Genomic DNA, 20,445 nt, shown 5'->3' on the forward strand with positions numbered 1-20,445 from the left:
ATATATATATATAGTGTATGTAATAATTAAAGGCAGGTCATGAGGGATCATGTGTCTTACAAAAAGTCACAGTATATTTACAGCATTGTTGAAATATGTCTGCTTGTGTCTGTATATGTGTGGATGGATATGTGTGTGTGTGTGCGAGTGTATACCTGTCCTTTTTTCCCCCTAAGGTAAGTCTTTCCGCTCCCGGGATTGGAATGACTCCTTACCCTCTCCCTTAAAACCCATATCCTTTTGTCTTTCCTTCTCCTTCCCTCTTTCCTGACGAGGCAACCATTGATTGCGAAAGCTAGAATTTTGTGTGTATGTTTGTGTTTGTTTGTGTGTCTATCGACCTGCCAGCGCTTTTGTTTGGTAAGTTTCATCATCTTTCTTTTTAGATATATTTTTCCCACGTGGAATGTTTCCCTCTATTATATTTATATATATATATATATATAGTGTGTGTGTGTGTGTGTGTGTGTGTGTGTGTGTGTGTCTTTAAATATGTCTGCTTGTGTCTGTATATGTGTGGATGGGTGTGTGTGTAAATATATTTTTCCCACGTGGAATGTTTCCCTATATATATATATATATATATATATATATATATATATATATACACACACACCCATCCACACATATACAGACACAAGCAGACATATTTAAAGACACACACACACACACACACACTATATATATATATATATATATATATATATATATATATATATATATATATATATATATATATAAAAAGAAAGATGATGAAACTTACCAAACAAAAGCGCTGGCAGGTCGATAGACACACAAACAAACACAAACATACACACAAAATTCTAGCTTTCGCAACCAATGGTTGCCTCGTCAGGAAAGAGGGAAGGAGAAGGAAAGACAAAAGGATATGGGTTTTAAGGGAGAGGGTAAGGAGTCATTCCAATCCCGGGAGCGGAAAGACTTACCTTAGGGGGAAAAAAGGACAGGTATACACTCGCACACACACACATATCCATCCACACATACACAGACACAAGCAGACATTTGTAAAGGCAAAGAGTTTGGGCAGAGATGTCAGTCGGGGCGGATGTACAGAGGCAAAGATGAAGTTGAAAGACAGGTGAGGTATGAGCGGCGGCAAATTGAAATTAGAAATTAGCGGAGATTGAGGCCTGGCGGATAGCGAGAAGAAAGGATATGCTGAAGGGCAAGTTCCCATCTCCGGAGTTCTGACAAATATTCCGCATGTCCAGGGCCTCGCTGCGATGGAGCACTTCCTTTCACGCCGATCACCTGCCGCCCTACCTAAAACCTCTTTCCTCATTACCTTAGCCAGCTTCATCCTGACCCACAACTTCTTCACTTTTGAAGGCCAGACATACCAACAATTAAAGGGAACAGCCATGGGTACCAGGATGGCCCCCTCGTATGCCAACCTATTCATGGGTCGCTTAGAGGAAGCCTTCCTGGTTACCCAGGCCTGCCAACCCGAAGTTTGGTACAGATTTATTGATGACATTTTCGTGATCTGGACTCACAGTGAAGAACAACTCCAGAATTTCCTCTCCAACCTTAACTCCTTTGGTTCCATCAGATTCACCTGGTCCTACTCCAAATCCCATGCCACTTTCCTTGACGTTGACCTCCACCTGTCCAATGGCCAGCTTCACACGTCCGTCCACATTAAACCCACCAACAAGCAACAGTACCTCCATTATGACAGCTGCCACCCATTCCACATCAAACGGTCCCTTCCCTACAGCCTAGGTCTTCGTGGCAAACGAATCTGCTCCAGTCCGGAATCCTTGAACCATTACACCCACAACCTGAAAACAGCTTTTGCATCCCGTAACTACCCTCCCGACCTGGTACAGAAGCAAATAACCAGAGCCACATCCTCATCTCCTCAAACCCGGAACCTTCCACAGAAGAACCCCAAAAGTGCCCCACTTGTGACAGGATACTTTCCGGGACTGGATCAGATTCTGAATGTGGCTCTCCAGCAGGGATACGACTTTCCTCAAATCCTGCCCTGAAATGAGATCCATCCTTCATGAAATCCTCCCCACTCCACCAAGAGTGTCTTTCCGCCGTCCACCTAACCTTCGCAACCTCTTAGTTCATCCCTATGAAATCCCCAAACCACCTTCCCTACCCTCTGGCTCCTACCCCTGTAACCGCCCCCGGTGTAAAACCTGTCCCATGCACCCTCCCACCACCACCTATTCCAGTCCTGTAACCCGGAAGGTGTACACGATCAAAGGCAGAGCCACGTGTGAAAGCACCCACGTGATTTACCAACTGACCTGCCTACACTGTGAAGCGTTCTATGTGGGAATGACCAGCAACAAACTGTCCATTCGCATGAATGGACACAGGCAGACAGTGTTTGTTGGTAATGAGGATCACCCTGTGGCTAAACATGCCTTGGTGCACGGCCAGCACATCTTGGCACAGTGTTACACTGTCCGGGTTATCTGGATACTTCCCACTAACACCAACCTGTCAGAACTCCGGAGATGGGAACTTGCCCTTCAGCATATCCTTTCTTCTCGCTATCCGCCAGGCCTCAATCTCCGCTAATTTCTAATTTCAATTTGCCGCCGCTCATACCTCACCTGTCTTTCAACTTCATCTTTGCCTCTGTACATCCGCCCCGACTGACATCTCTGCCCAAACTCTTTGCCTTTACAAATGTCTGCTTGTGTCTGTGTATGTGTGGATGGATATGTGTGTGTGTGCGAGTGTATACCTGTCCTTTTTTCCCCCTAAGGTAAGTCTTTCCGCTCCCGGGATTGGAATGACTCCTTACCCTCTCCCTTAAAACCCATATCCTTTTGTCTTTCCTTCTCCTTCCCTCTTTCCTGACGAGGCAACCATTGGTTGCGAAAGCTAGAATTTTGTGTGTATGTTTGTGTTTGTTTGTGTGTCTATCGACCTGCCAGCGCTTTTGTTTGGTAAGTTTCATCATCTTTCTTTTTAGATATATTTTTCCCACGTGGAATATTTCCCTCTATTTTTATATATATATATATATATATATATATATATATATATATATATATATATATATATATATATAATGGAAGGAAACATTCCACGTGGGAAAAATTATATATAAAAACAAAGATGAGGTGACTTACCGAACAAAAGCGCTGGCAGGTCGATAGACACACAAACAAACACAAACATACACACAAAATTCAAGCTTTCGCAACAAACTGTTGCCTCATCAGGAAAGAGGGAAGGAGAGGGGAAGACGAAAGGAAGTGGGTTTTAAGGAAGAGGGTAAGGAGTCATTCCAATCCCGGGAGCGGAAAGACTTACCTTAGGGGGAAAAAAGGACAGGTATACACTCGCACACACACACATATCCATCCACACATATACAGACACAAGCAGACATATTTCAACAATGCTGTAAATATACTGTGACTTTTTGTAAGACACATGATCCCTCATGACCTGCCTTTAATTATTACATACTATGCTGAGTGTTGTGACATTATGTTAAAATTCTTTCTAATGTGAACACATAATGAAATGGTGCTGTCCGATTTCATTTCATGAAAGTGTGATAGGTGAGTCATTATTTTATTTGTTAGCTCCCTCTAAGTAACATAAATATCCAACACAATATGGGCTGTTGCTGAAATCTTTTACCCACACAGCAACCAAAATTTATTATGGTAACTTACTGCAGAACATACTTATTTGTCACAGAACTGAATACTATGATAATAGCTCAATGGCAGCAGAAGCAGTAGCTATAAACTCACTGTGCCTGGCGACTTCTTCGACCCTTGCGGCCTCCAATGACAGGATTACCAAAATGCTCAGGATGCGTAAGAGGCAACTGATCCAGAGTTTCACTTTCCGCAAAGTGTCTACCACTCTTTAAACATAATGCACTTCGCCTCAATGTGGTGATATCCCCATCATCAAATACTGTAAAACAAGTACATTTATTAGTCAAGTGGGGTATACTTATGTAAGATCTTGAAACATAAAAAGTGATGGGAAAAAAAAGATTATGACATACAGACTGTTTCTCAATAAATATGAACATTATTCAACTGCATCAAACAGCTTATACTCACATTAACTCAAACAAACTAACTTGTTACCTGAATAACTGTATGAACTTTAATAACTGGAGCAGAGGAAACTGTATAGCCTTTATTACACAGGGTGTATACACAGACAAAGAAAAAAAATTCCTGATTTCCCAGTTAAAAATACAATTTTCCCTGGGTGAAAATAAAAATTTCCGAGGTGAAAATACACTTTCTCCGCATTAAGTGTAAAGTATACTTTCCACCGCAACTGTAAAACTTGCCCATCCTTTGAACGGTAAAGGTTTTATGTAGTAGCAAAGAACTTCCTGGCACTTTAAAGTGGGGGAGGGGGGGGAGTGTTTAATAAATAAACAAAATAAAAAAAAATTATGAAAAGGATAGTTGCTGCTCACAATATAGCGGGAGATGCTGAGTCACAGATAGGCACAATAACAAAGGCTGTCACAATATAAGCTTTCAGCTATCACGGCCTACGGCAAAAACAGACTAGACCACACACACACACACACACACACACACACACACACACACACACACACACACAGCATCCTCTGGCAGCTGAAGTCACACTACGAACAACAGTAGCAGTGCATTTCTTCCATCTCAGCATTTCTTCACATGAACTATTCCTTTCTTCACTCAGTTTCAGTTTTCTACATCTTTCTTTTTTGACCTGTCAATTTTTCACCACCTCCTCCTACCTCTATTACATACATTAACTTTTTTCACTCTTATTAACTCATTCATGATGTTTTCGCAGTAATCTCTCTCTTGCATATTATCCTGCCTTCCATCTTTAAACTATCGGGTTTTCAAATCTCGTTAAGTGCAGTCCCCAACAATCAGTTTTTCCTTCTCATTTCATCCAGTAAGTCTCTCCCGAAAGGGATTTCTAGGTGACTTCTCAAAACTCTGCCCCTTTCCCTACACCTCTCTATCCCTTTTTCTTCACCCCTCTTCCTTCCACTTCAATTCTTCTGCTGGAAGAACGAGCCACTGTCTCCAAAAACTTGAATCAGTAAAACCTTTTTTATACCCGTGTTCTCCTGCCACCGCTTGGTGAGTAGATTTTTTTATCTATAAAATTACATTATATTGTCTAAAGTATAAATGTGAATTCCAGCAAACACAGTACATCAGTTGCCGAAGCTTTGAAACTGAGATTGCAATGCACCCTTGTCAGCCAATCACAGCTCACATCATATGATATCGCCAGTCAATGACGGCAGATATTCAGAGCATAGGACACGTGATGACAGCCAATAGCAACATCACTATCAAGTAGTACGAACTCAAAAATAGGAAAAGTTAATGGTTTAAATTAACACACATAAGAGAATAGGTACCAGAAAAGCTAAGCCTGCACATATAGTACTGGTCCTTTTTCGCTCGTGTTATTCTTTAAGATACATCAAACAGAAATGTGCCACTAAAATTTTAAACAATGGCATAGATATCCACTCTTCTGGACCCAAAATTTCTCCGAGTAGTTGGTCATCAAACTGTTAAGGTTTGAAACAGAGTCTATGCTCCATGACTTAAGAAATTCATTGCACATTCTCACACATATCCTAATTCATCTTGTGTAAAAGTAAATTTACTTTGAGGTAACACTTCTTACACCATCATGCATAATATTTTTCCACAACTTGTTAGAAATGTAAACAGTTGCAACATCAGCCTCACACAAAGCAGTTTGTTGTTACAAAGTATTGTACTGTCTTCATCCTAATGTATCAAACATTTTGCTGCCAGCATGAGATTGTGTGCCCACTTTGTTTTGTTGTTGTAAATGGCACATTTTCGTTGTCTAAGTTTTATTTTCCCCTCTTACGTTTTATTGCTGCAGTATTATTCTGCAGTTGCAGGCTGGAGTAAAATTCTTTGTTAGAGTATCAGTTCTTACCAGCCAAAGTTACAAAAAATTAACTGAAAAGTAAAACAATTAAAAATTTCCCGATTTTCTCTTGGATGAAAATTTTTCCAGGTTTTTCCTGATTTCCCGGTTGTCCTGGGGCATATACACCCTGTCATATGCCATGTTGAGAAAACCATTTTGAAAGGCATATGGTTCACCAGCTCTCACTCTTTCTCATAAACTGTAGTTTCCGTGACTTACTAATCACCAGCATCATAGCAACATTTCATACAGTACACCCAAAAATGTTATAATAAATGTCTGAGCCCTGGAAACTACAGGTTGTCCTAACAAGAGCACAATCTAAACCAAGAAGGAAGGAAACACAGTGAAAATATCAGATGTAAAACAGAAAGGCTATGTCTATCAGAGAGTACACTATAGCACATGTTTACAAGGCATGCAATAAAAGCAGAAAGCAATGACAAACTACAGCTGACTCAAATTATGAATTTCCAGCAAAATAAGGATGCTGAAAGTATCGAAAAACGAAAACTCCAGGATGGAATGTAACAGTATTATGAAAAGGAAAGTTGCTACTCACCATGTAGTAGAGATTCTGAGTCACAGTTAGGCACAACAAAAAGACTGTCACCTTACTTTATTTTTGACAGTCATTTTGTTGTGCCTATCTGTGAATCTGCATCACTGCTATACGGTGAGTAGCAACTTTCCTATTATCATATTTATGCTGAAGGTATGAATTTCCAGCAAAATGAGGATGCTGAAAGTTTCAAGTAACTTTATATTTTCTGGGTCCCCTTACAGGAAACAGTGGCTACATGAAACGAAAGAAGACAATAATAGTGTAACAATGGAAAGTCCAGATTGGAATATCAACACTGTTAAAAAGTGGATAAATTGCTACTCTTCATGAGGGTGACATATTGAGTTGCAGACTGGAGCAATGTAAAGACATTTAGCTTTCAGCCAAAGTCTACTTCAGAAAAGAAAACAAGCGCATGTTCACACAAGAAAACATACCTCACATGCACAAACAATCACTATCTCCAGCTGCTCTGGCCAGGATACAACTGTCACTTTGAACAAAAGCAGCAATCTGGGAGGGGGACAAGGGGAGGGGGAGGGGGAGGGATATCAGAATATGAGAGAGGGTGCAAAGATGCACTGTCTGGTGGAGTGTGCAGGGCTAAAATGGCAGCAGGCCAAGGCTGACAGGTGCAGCATCAGGAAACTTTGGAGGGGTGTTTTTGGCAGCTAAGGAAAAGGAAGTGGAAAAGGAGAGAAGGGGAGAAAGACTTGTGTGCAAGTTGGCAGAGAACTGCACACAATGAGTGTGAGGGGATGTGGATTGAGGGGAGAGTAATAGGACAGAGGGTGTGGACACTGTCGATTAGACGGTGTGGGAACAGTAAGTTACCATAGGTTACGGCCGGGATAATTTTGGGTGCAGTTCAGAAAAGCTGATGGTGAAAGGGAGGATCCAAATGGCTCGGACTGTGAAGCAGCCAATGAAATCAATATGTTATGTTCAGGTGCACATTGTGGGTCCATTTTACTCTTGGCCAAAAGTTTGGCAGTGGCCTTTCATCCTGGTGGACAACTGGTTGGTAGTCATACCAATATAAAAAGCTGTGTAATGATTGCAATAGAGTTGGTATATGACATGGCTGCTTTCACAGGTGGCCTGGTCTCTGATGGGGTAGGATAAGCCTGTAACAAGACTGGAGTAAGAACTTATAGATGAGTGGATTTGATAGATTTTGCATCTGAGTCCATCCACTGTGGCAAGAGGGCTGGGATTGGGAGTGGCATAAGGATGGACTATGAAGTTGTGGCGATTGGGTAGGCAAAAGGAAACCTCTTTAGGAGGATTGGGAAGGAGCTCGCGTAGGATGTCCCTCATTTCAGGGTATAATGATAGGTAACCAAAGCCCTGGTGAAAGAAGGGGTCCAGTTCCAGTCTGGGTTGGTATTGGATGACGAAGGACGTACATCTTTGTAGCTGTCCTTGGGGGTGGTCTGTATTGATGATGCATGGTGAAAGAGCACAGGAAATCTGTTTGCAACTAGGTCTGGAGGATAGTGCTGCCAGTGAAGACACTGATGAAACTTTCAACATACTGGAAAAGGAAGTTCTTGCCACTGTAGATATGCCTTCCTCTGGAGCCAGGTTGTATGAGAGGAATTTTTCATTGTGGAAGGAATGGTGAGGTGTGGATGGAGCCATCAGTGATGAGATAGTCAACATAAAGGACCTCTCTCCCATATAGGTTGGCGGCCCAGAGACAGACAACAACTCCCTTGCCCAATGTGGATAGAGATGTGATCAAGGAGGAGGTGGCCAACATATAGCAAATCCTTCTATGCAGCCTGGCCACCGTGGGATGGGCAAAAACTCCATTGCGCAGTATGCTGAACCTCTCACAAAGGCTGTTACAGACAGGCAATATCCCCAAGACCCAGTCCACAGACAGATTTCCCATGTCATATCACCACAGACCCCCATCCCCAATCCACCCACCACTTCCAGTCCTATCAGAGGCTTACCCTACCCTATTAGAGGGAGGGTCATCTGTGAAAGTAGCCACGTCATATACCAGCTTTGCTACAATCATTGCACAGTTTTCTCTATTAGTACGACTAGCAGCAAGCTGTCCACATGGGTGAATGGCCACGGCCATACTATGGCCAAGAATGTAAAATGGACCCACCCCTGTGGCACAACATGCAGCTGAACATAACATGTTTGATTTCAATGGCTGGTTCACAACCCGGGCCATCTGAATCCTCCCATCCACCGCTAGCTTTTCTGAACTGTGCATGTGAGAGTTATACTTGTGAAATTATCCCAGACTCAACATTTGGTAACCTACTGTTCCCATATCTTCCATCTACCCAACTCTATGTCCCCTCACCCTCACTATGCACCGCTCTGCCAACACACCCATCAATCTTTTCCCCCTCTTTTCCTCTTCCAAATCCCATTCCTGCCATGCCCCCCCCCCCCCCTCCCTCGTCCACAGCCTCTTGATGCTGCACCTGGCAGCCTTGCCCTGCTACCATCTAGTTCCTGCACAGTGTCTGACAGTGCTCTTTGCAAACCCCCCTCCCAGATTGCTACTTTCGTTCAAAGTGACAGTTGTATTCTGAACAGAGTGGCCAGAGACAACGGTCATGTGTGCTTTCTTGTGTGAATGTCTGTGTGATTTCTTTTCTAGTCTGAAGAACATTTTGGTCGAAAGCTAAATATGGAATAGTCTTTCTGTTGTGCCTGTCTGCAGCTCAACATGTCATTTGACAGTAGTAGCAATCTGTCTTTTCCAAAATATTGCCAATAATGATTCATGTGATCATAAAGTATCAACACAAAAATAGCAGTGGGAAGTAACAAACATACACTAAACCACAAAAACAATACAACAACAAATTTCACGAAGCAGCAACCAGCAGTAGTGTCTAGAATTCTTGTTTTTTGTTAACTACATATGAAACTAGTAAATCGTAACTTTTGATTTAACTGACATCAGAGTATGCTGCTGCTCCACTGTATAGTATACAATGGTAAAGATAAAGCCATAATAAAAAAAATCAAAAGTGATCTCACTCACTGCAGGGAAACTTTACATTAAATATTATATCCTATGCATCATAATTAGGAGTACAGAACTTACCGACTGTGTACTGACTGCAATCCTGAATCTTAGTAATTGTAGCTTCTAGTTGTTCTTTTCTTTCAGGATGCTTTACTTCACATACAGCTCCCACCTGCAGCAATATTGGACAAAATAAAATATATTATTTAGAATCAAAAGAAATACAATGATTAACTGCTATGTAAAGTTAACTAAGAATTAACAATTCACTTGGGTTCAACATCTCAACAATTTCCAACGACAGGTCCAATGTAGCTGTCCTCTGCAAGGCCCTTTATCTCTGCATGACTATAGCAGCCTGCATCCATTTGAACCTGCTTACTGTATTCACCCCTTTATCTCCCTCTGGCAATTTTACCCCCATGCACTTACCCTCCAACACCCTACCAACAATACTTGCTGCCTCAGGAAGTGTCCTATCAACAAATCCCCTTTTTTAGGGATGTTGTGCCACAACTTCATTTTTCCCAATCCGTTTCAGTATCACTTCATTTGTTATTCAATCTAACCATCTAATCTTCAGCATTTTTCCACAGAAAATTATTTCAAAAGCTTCTGTTCTATTCCTGTCTGAATTGCGTATCATTCATGTTTTGCTTCCAAACAGTGCTACACCCAACACACACACTTTCAGAAAAAGACTTCCTAACACATAAATTGATATTAGATCCTCTTTTTCATAAATGCTTTTCTTGCTATTGTGAATCTGTGCGTTATATCCTCTTCACTTTATCACTAATCAATTATTTTACTATCCAAATAACAAAACTCAACAACTGCTTTTAGTTTCTCATTTCCTAACCTAATTCCATCAGTGTCACTTGATTTAAATTCCATTACACTTGTTTTACTTTTGTTGATATTCGTCACATAATCTCCTTTCAAAACACTATCTACTCCGTTAAATTGTTTTTCCAAATCCTTTGCCACATCTGACAGAATTACAATGTCATCAGCAAACTGCCAGGTTTTTATTTCTTCTCCATGAACTTACAACTGAATTCCCACAATTCTCCTTTGCTTTTCTTGCTCAAGGTATACATTGATCATCATCAGGGAGACTTAACAATACTGTTTCACTCCCTTCTCAACTACCACTTCCCTTTCACGCATCCCTGCTATCCTTAGAATTTCAAAGTGTGTAATCCGATCAACGTTGTCGAAAGCTTTCCCTAAATCTACAATACTACCGATAGAACTTCAAAAATGTAATACAGGCCACTTTGTCAAAAGATTACTCTAAATCTACTAATGCTAGAAACTTAGGTTTGGCTTTTTTTCAGCCTATCTTTTAGGCTAAGACTTAAGGTCAGTATTGGCTCACATGTTCCTACATTTCTCTGGAACCCAAACTAATCTTCCCAAGATCTGCTTCTTAAAGTTTATCTATTCTTCTGTATACAATTCATGTCGATATTTATAATGTAGGGAAAGACAGATTGCTACTTACCATAAAGAAGGTAAGTAAAGTTGCAGACATGCACAATTAAAAGACACTTATACAAAGTTTTTAGCCAGAGCCTTCATCAGTAAGAGAGACACACGCACATCATTCTCTCTCTTACTGACGAAGGCTGTGGCCGAAAGATTTATGTAAGTGTTTTAATTGTGCCTGTCTGCAACTTGATGTGTCTTCTTTACGGTTAATAGCAATCTATCTTTTCCAACATTTTTGATATTCGTACCTGGAATTTCCATGTCAATATTTTGCAGCTGTGACTTACAATACTGATGGTTCTGTCATATTCACACTTGTTTTCTATGGAATGGGAACTAATATACTCTTTCTTAAGTCTGGGAGTGTTTTGCCTGTCTCATATCTTGCACAGCGCGTGGAATAGTTTTATCATAGCTGGCTCTACCAAGAATCTTAATAATTCTGAGGGAATGTCGTCTATTACATGAGCCTTTTCCTACTTAAGTCTTTCAGTGCTCTGTCAAATTATTCTTGCAGCAACATTCCCCATCTTGTCTTCACCTACTTCCTCTTCTATCTCTATAACCTTGTCCTCCCAGCTTGTTTGCCTTAGGTCACTCTTTATATTCGTTCCACCATTCAGCTTTACCTTCTTTACTTAGTGTTGGCATGATATTCATACAGGTGCTTCTCTTTTTCTCAACAGGTCTGTGTTTTTCTACAGACAGCATCTATCTTTCCCTTATATATATATATGCATTACTCTTACAGTCTTGGATTGTTTCCTCTAGCCATTACTGTTTAGCCATTTTGCACTTCTTGTCCATCATCTTTTTTAGATGTCTGTATTCCCTTTCATGTGCATCATTAGCTGCAATTTTATGATTTCTGCTTTCGTACATTAATTCAATATCTCTATCATTATCCCAGGATTTCTACTGAACTTTAAATTTTTCCATATTTGATTCTTTGCTGCATTCATCATTTTGTATCTCACGGCTACCCTTACGTCATCTACTGTGTTCCTTAGCCCTGTTTCATTCCAATATCTCCTGATTCTCCCTCAAACTCTCGACAGCCTCTGGTTCCTTGAATTTACCCATATCCCATTTCCTTAATTTCCAACCTTCCTGCCATTTCATTCGTTTCAGTCTGTAGTTCATAACTGATAAATTATGGTCAGAGTCCACATTTGTCCATGGATATGTCATACTGTTTAAAATTGGGTTTCGAACTACTGATTTACTATATAATCAATCTGAAATGTGCCAATGTATCCAGGTCTCTTCCATGTATATAATCTATTTTCATGATTCTTAAGCCAAGTGTTAGCAAAGACTAAATCAGGCTCTGTGCAAAATTCCACCAGTCAGTTTCCTTGTTTATTCCTCTTCCCCAGTCCATGTTTTCTACAGTTTTTTTTTCCTTTTCTTTCTTTTTCTAATACTGAATTCCAGTCATCTATAACAAATTTTCATTGCCTTTAACTAACCGAATAATTCTCTTTATCCCATCATACATTCTTTCAATCTCTTGACCATGTGCAGAGTTAGCATACGAGCTTGTACTATTGTAGTGGGTGTTGGTTTCGCGTATATCTTGGCTACGATAATGCATTCACTATGCTATTCATCGTAGCTACCAATACGCCTACTTTCTTACTCATTATTAGGACTACTCACGTATTATCCCCATTTGATTGTGTGTTTATAACTCTGTACTGACCTGAACCCAAGTCCTGTTCCTTCTCCCACTACAATTCACAAATTCCAACATTCCACACACTGACCTGTAAAATGCCAGTTTTGGCTTTCCTCATGACATTCTCCTAACTAGTCCCTGCCCCGAGATCTGACTAGGGGACTACTTTACCTCCACAATATTTTCACCTAAGAGGATGCCACCAACAACCAACATCAGGAAACACTACATGCCCTTGGGGGAGGTGAGAGACCGGGGGGAAGGGGGGGGGGTGGAGTTATAGCTGCCATTTCCATTTGCTTTCAGCTGTTCCCTGTAGCAGCATAGCAAAGCTATGTTAGTTAATGTGACAAGGCCATATCAGTTAATCATCTGGACTGTTGCCCCCACAACTACTGAAAACGCTGCCCCTTTTCAGGAGCTGTGTGTTAATCTGGCCTTTCCGGAGATACCTCTCCATTGTGATTGCATCTATGATACGATTACCTTCATCATTGAGGCACATGAGCCACCCCACCTCGGAAAGGTCTGCAGTTCACAGGAAGCGGGAGGTGTGGAAACTATCCCTCAGTGTACAGAAAGGATGTACATATAATTCCACGCTTTTGCCTGTGATGGCAGTCCAAATAAAATTATTAAGCATGTCTCACGGTTCCATCCAGTCACTTGTTGACCAGTCTGGTGTGGCAACTGACAATAGCAAAACAAAAGCCGAAGTTTTAAATTTCACATTTAAGGAATCATTCATGTAAGAGAATTGTACAAATATACTCATTTGACCATCAAACAGACTCTGGTAAAGACAACATCATAATCAGCATCCCTGGTATGGAGAAACAACTGAAAGAGTAGAAAACAAATAAGTCACCAGGTCCAGATGGAATCCAAATTCAGGTATCTACAGAGTAGTATACAGCACTGCCACCTTACCTAGCTTACATTTATTGCAAATCTCTCGCCTGGCGCAAAGTCCCAAGTGACTGGAAAAAAGCGCAGGTGACTCCGGTGTATAAGAAGTGCACACTAACAGACTCATAAAATTACAGACCATTATCCCTACAATCGGTTTACTGGAGAATCCTTGAACGCATTCTCAGTTTGAATGTAATAAATTTTTTTGAGACAGAGAATCTTATGTACACATATAATCATGGTCTCAGAAAGCACTGCTTGTCCAAAACTCAGTTTTCCCTTTTTTCATTATGAATAGCAAACTATGGAAGAAAGGCAACAGACAGATACTGTATTGCTAGATTTCGGGAAAGTCTTTGACACAGAGCCCAGGATGTTGACCTTGATGTGTGTTCATTCAAGACAAGAAGTGTCTCAGGGAAGTGTGATACGACCAATGCTGTTCTCTATACGTAAATAATTTGGGGAAGTGGGTGGGCAGCAATCTGCGGTTGTTTACTACTGATGATTTGGTGTATGGTATGGTGTCAAAGTTGAGTGACTGTAGGAGGATACAAGATGACTTAGACAAAATTTCTATGTGGATGAGTAGGAAAAATAAACCTGTAATGTTAGGACACAGCATTACTAGTGTCCTGCTTGACACAGTCACATCATTTAAATATCTGGGTGATATGAAGTCAAAACAAACATGTAAAGCTCGAGTGTTTGGGAACCATACCATATTAGATTAAAGGAAGCCATCAAAGCAATTCAGAAGCAGCCTGCTAGGTTTGTTACTGGTAGGTTCGAACAACATGCAAGTGTTACAGACATGATTCAGGAATTCGAATGAGGAGTCCTGGAGGTGAGGTGACATTCTTTTCGAGGAACACTAGTGAGAAAATTTATAGAACCGACATTTGATGCTGAGTTCAGAACAATTCTACTGCCTCCAACATACACTGCACTTAAGGACCACAAAGATAACATATGAGAAATTAGGGCTCATACGGTGGTATATAGACAGTTGTTTTCCCCCCTCTCTCCGTTTACGAGTGGAAAACGAAAGGAAATGGTGGTTCCAGTACAGGGTACCATCCAACACATGCTGTACAGTGGATTTCGTAGTATTGATGTAGATGTACAATGATTAACCTTTGCTATGGTAAATATGACATGTCCACAACTCAGAATTCTTTTCACTTCATGATATAATTAAATATTTCTAAGAACCGCCTTATGACACAAAAACAGATAAATAATCAGTGTAAAAAAATTAAGTGGAATACAAGTTGAACAAAGAAAAGGTACACTGCTGCCCATTAAAACTGCAACACCAGGATGGATAGCAAATAAGTAAATTTTACTTATTAAACAATGAAAAATCCGTCTACTGTTGACAAAGGCCAATGGTCGAAAGCTTTAATTGTGTCTTTTTGTGGTGCCTATCTGCGACTCAGCATCTCCGTTATATGGTGATTAGTAACTTTGCTTTTATAAACTTTGCTTATTGTGTGTATACAGTAAATTTATGGATGGTTTGGGTGTTCACAGAGTATGAAATTTAGTAGACAGAGCTGTCATCATCTGCGTAACAAAGGCTCTAACCCAGCTGGGCATGAGTCGAACTGAGTATAGATGACAGGTACAGATACCTCACTCCATGCTGCTTCAGCTGTATGACAAGAGTTCATCAACTGCCGTGGCTGGCAAGCTGCAGCATGTCAGCCTCTTGGCAATCCACATTTCAATCTCTCTAATGGCCGAGATCTGAACGATGTGCTGGACCCATAATCACATCTCTCTAATGGGTGAGATACCTTAACAGCGTTTTGGCCAGCAGCACAACTGAACGCCCTCTGCATCAAGGTAGGATACGACAGCAGGGGCAACATGTAGTCTTGTATTATCTCGTCAAAAGATATGTTGAAGATAAGGCACAGCCACTGGCCTTAAAATGTCAGAAGGTAATGCCTGCTGTCCACATTACTAGGTTTGGGAACCAGAAGTGGTGGTGATGTGCAATCAATGCCATTAAATACAGTCACATGAAAGGTGCTGGGCCTGTGAGGAGGAGGAGGTGGTGGTGGTGGTTGTTTGGGGGGGGGAGGGGGTTGGATGAATCTTGCAACATTAATTCCTTCTTGTGGATTCCATCCATTGTGACGAATGGAGAAGTCAGAACCATCTAAAGAGACAATGTAGTGTCATTCTTGTGTCCAGTATTGACATTGGACACATCACTGATGGCTTATTCTCTGTAACTATGGTCATTGTGCTTAACAGTAATTGGCATTCCAGGCGTCATCTCTAATTCTGTGTGATAGGTTCTCTTGCTGTATACAAGCCCATCACCTGACCCTAAGTATGTGACACGACTGTACAATCTGCACAGTTGGGCAAAGGGCTGCCAAGATTGTGCATGTCATTGAGTTTGCTTTCCTGAGGGCATTCACTACATATTCATATGACTGACATGGAATCCCGACCTAAAAGGACAGCAATATCATACACTGATAAGCCACAGCCTCAATTGTCACGGCTCTGCTGCTCTCAAATACCAACACTCTCCTCCTCCTTTAGCTGTCATAACAGCATCTTCTCATAAATAACCTCCGTTCAAATGTGATTTCTAAATGAGAATTCTGTCATTTAATTCCTTGTACACACAACGTGTGGTGTTACTCCTACCTGCTTTTTGTGGGTATGCTGAAACACTAAACATTTGCATAGCCAAGCATGTAGTACACATTAGGCATATGCATAATTAATATTTGTTAGCTGCCAGCTTCATGGTATTGTTTTAATTTTAATGGCCAACAGTATAAATGCCACAGATCAAAGTACCCCATAAATGATAAACTTACTGACACAAGACACTCTACAGTAGGCCTACTTCAAAACAGACATAACATAGAACTCCTACCACCAACTAGAAATTTTTGGCAACCTATTATATTTTGCAACAACATTTTTGAATTTTCTGAATATTTTACCACAGAGTAAAGATAACATGCATTTTAACAGCCTTCTGAATATCCACACTAAAGAATACACTGTACTCACTAACAATTGGCATGTGCAAAACAGCACATCATGTTCTCCCCATGTCCCATCAAAGTTGCTACTTGTACAATTTTGATTAGAAATGGAGGAAATTAGGATTTTTCAAAGATGATGAGTTCTATAGCCACAGGCTCTGGAGAAAACAATTCAGCATCGATTTATTTTTTTGCAACACATGTACTACACCACAGCACACAATACTGATTTCTGATAGGTTAAATTAAAAAGCAGCCTCACTGCAACTACAGAGAATACGGGAAATTAATGTGTTGCAAAAAGCATAAGTGAATTAATTTCAAGGGTGAAATCTCTATCAAAGTGATTAAAATTAAGTACTTGTGTGTGTTCATATTTTTAACTGATAAGTAATACTTCTATAATATAAATTTACCCTATCATTAGCTCACAGGTAAAGCTTCACTTTGTCTCTACATAATTTGTATTTTCTAGAAACAATCGACAGAAAATGGCGCACAGTAACTTGCTATCAACGAACGAAATCCTTAATTTCGTATTAGGCCTATACATATGACAACCAAAATGTTGTGCTTATGCGAATTTTTGAGAAATTTAAATAATGTTTACGCTGAAGCCACAACCGAACAGCGGCGCTCAATTGAAGGCTTGGAGGGGGGGGGGGGGGGGGGGGTAGCAATCAACGTCTGATATATGAACTAGAGATTAAACGTTTCTCTAGATGTTCTCCCAACAAAATAAGAACGGAATCATATCGTAAAAATAAATGAAGTTCACAGATTTATGTCGTAAGAATCAAACAACGCAAAATGAAAATGCGGTAAAAAAAAAAAAAAAAAAAAAAAAAAAAAAAAAAAAAAAAAAAAAGCGACTCAATAGTAATTATGCCAGTTAAAAAATATAATTTATATATACTATTTCATCAAAACGTAAGTGGCGGCTTATTTGCCGCATCCGCGACACGAAAAAAAAAAATAAAACGGAGACGAACGTCAACGGGATAAGGAGGGTACCGTTAAGTGTATTATAATGAATAAGACTAAAATATAGAGAAGTAGTTACGGTAATTTCTCGTATTCAGCCGCAATGTCACGAAGAGAAAATCGTAATTAATCCGGGAAACTAGCACTCATCGATTGCAACAATGCAATGAGACATACCTTCAAAACTACAATCAATTAAAGCAAATAGCACGTGGCGTAAGAATGCAAAGAAAAAGTTTTGAAAATTTTTGACGATAGTAACTAGATGATATCACAAGAATTACAAAACGTGAGTTTATTTTAATACAATGAGATAATTACTTATATGACAAGTTACACGAGTTTACTGTGTTTTTAACTCAAGACGAAACAGCTGCAATAACATTAGCTAGACTGTCTTATGTAGTCCTAAAATACTTTGCAAATGACGTGTGCAAAAAGATCAATCATTGTTGAAGCATGTAGACAGCGAAAAGGAATGCTTAAAAAAGCATTCTGACATGTACGTGTGCTACAGAGGGTGTTTACGACATTATTGAAATGGCGACGAATTGCCGAACAGTAGTCAACAAACGGAGAGTATAATGCGTAGTGTCATTACGTGCGGACTCAAGATGGCGCTTCCAACCACATTACGGCATGTTTCACTGCAATCGATACGGTTCTCCGACAGCTGTTGTGATAAACTAATTCAGGATTGGTCATGTGAAGGTGGTTACTTGTTCTTTGCAGAAGTCATGCAACCAATGTAATCACTTCACTGTTGCGAACAAGCTAGTAACAAAATGTTATTTCCATTTAACTGTTGCTGGCTAATACATACGAGAAAAGAAGCACTCGTAATGAACTTTTTTCTGTCGTTACTATTACGCAGGTGACTATACAAATCAGGTGGGGGAATGTAGTAGCAGCCCTAATAATGAATGAGAACATGGAATGCGGGGAGCTAGTACAGTGAACGCGTTCTAGTAGCCTAGAGAGCCAACCACATTGTGACAAGTTCCTATACGGAACAACTCCGCAGTTGAAGAGACGAATAATGTACGGCGAAGAAAGAATAAGAAAATTTATTAAAGTTTTTGGAAAGAGTGAACTGCTATTTGATTGTGTACTGTATTAGTAGATCTTCTGCACTGCCGGTATCCTGTTTTCGGCTTTTATACCGTTATCAAGTGCAAAGCGAAAAGTTATTACACCAGTATTATTCATTGTACTTGATAATGACATAAAAGCCGAAATCTAGATAGTACAGAATATAGTGGTGGTAGTCAGTCAAATGGCAGTTTACTCTTTCAAAAGATTTTGTTAGGTGGTGGTGGTGGTTAGTGTTTAACGTCCCGTCGACAACGAGGTCATTGGAGACGGAGCGCAAGCTCGGGTTGGGGAAGGATTGGGAAGGAAATCGGCTGTGCCCTTTCAAAGGAACCATCCCGGCATTTGCCTGAAACGATTTAGGGAAATCACGGAAAACCTAAATCAGGATGGCCGGAGACGGGATTGAACCGTCGTCCTCCCGAATGCGAGTCCAGTGTGCTAACCACTGCGCCACCTCGCTCGGTCAGATTTTGTTAAGACTGTGGCTCAATACCGTTGAGAACTTTATATTCAGATAGTTGAGGCGGACGAAGATTTAATTGTGTTGGAAGAATAGAGTTCTTTAAGAGGAAAAGAAGAAGGAAACATGGTAGGAGGAAGTCACCCGGGGTGGGGGTGGGGGGGGGGGGGGGAAGCGGCAATTTAATCATTGTCATCATGAAAAGATTGCACATGTGGAAGAAAACTGAAGGCACCAGAACGTTTCTGATAGATTATATACAACCAGATATCAAAATGAAACTGCAAAACATTTTCATGTGCAGGTATGATCTCTGACCATAATTAATTAACAATGAACTGCAGACCAAAACTGAAGAAAAGTAAGAAATTAAGGGTGTGGGACCTGCTTAAATTGAAAGAACCAGAGACTGCTGGAAATTTCAAGAGAAAGCATCAGGCAGTGTGTTACCTGTACTGAAAAAGTGAAGGCAGAACAACATCAAATAGGCAAGATGACAAGCCCTAGTAGAAATCCTTGGACAGCACTTTGTACATCCAATATAACTCAAACGAGGAGGAAACAAAAAAATTCCACAAGGAATGATGGCATCCAGAAAGCACAACAGATGAAATGTAAAAATGGCATAATCCATATCACTACAGGCAAAGGGGTTACCTTCACAGTCTGCGATGTTATTGAATTTAGCATATGTTAAAATTTAGAAGTAAGACACATATTTTTTGTTTTCTCCAAACAAATTCCTGCCCCTAGAGAAAAGCAATGAAGTTGCGAATCTTAGAATTTTTTTTAAAAAGCTGTATCTCTATAACAGTTCTAGATATTCTGTTGGTGTTTTTTTTATTTGAAAGATAATTTGTTTATAATTACAATGGTACCCTCCATTCGGACATATCTGTCAAAGTTCTTTCACTGTTGCCTTTGAATTTGATTTATAATTTACAGAAAAAATTGTTTTCTGTTGATTAGTACCATGTAGTACAACATTCTCTGTAAATGAGAGCTTTCAGCTTTAAGTTGGACAGGTTTTATTTAAAAAAATCATTTTTTGTAACTTTCAAGGGTAATCTGAGTCTTCACTGAAGTTGTTTCTTACTAACTTCTTTGTTACACTGTTTATTTCTATTGTATTTGTTGCAGTTATTTCTTGCACTTTGTGGTTTCTTGTCAGTTTCTTTGTCATGGTTGTTCATTGCAAGTTTCTGTATTGTAGTTGTTCTGTGCTAATTTGTTTACTGAAGAGGCTTCTAAGAAATC

The 20,445-nt window shown here is 40.1% G+C and overlaps 1 protein-coding gene across 1 annotated transcript in view; it reads right to left on the reverse strand.

Moving 5' to 3' along the window:
- Nucleotides 1–20,445, reverse strand: part of LOC124800838 (AT-rich interactive domain-containing protein 4B-like) — a 159,428-nt gene that overhangs the window by 91,436 nt on the left and 47,547 nt on the right. Inside the window, exons 4-5 of the mRNA XM_047263030.1 lie at nt 9,615–9,708; nt 3,762–3,930 (exon numbers count right to left, since the gene is read on the reverse strand). Of these exons, the coding sequence (XP_047118986.1) occupies nt 3,762–3,930; nt 9,615–9,708 (263 nt within the window). The remainder of the gene's footprint in view (nt 1–3,761; nt 3,931–9,614; nt 9,709–20,445) is intronic.

Source organism: Schistocerca piceifrons, chromosome 1, assembly GCF_021461385.2.
Source record: "Schistocerca piceifrons isolate TAMUIC-IGC-003096 chromosome 1, iqSchPice1.1, whole genome shotgun sequence".
Lineage (NCBI taxonomy): Eukaryota > Metazoa > Arthropoda > Insecta > Orthoptera > Acrididae > Schistocerca > Schistocerca piceifrons.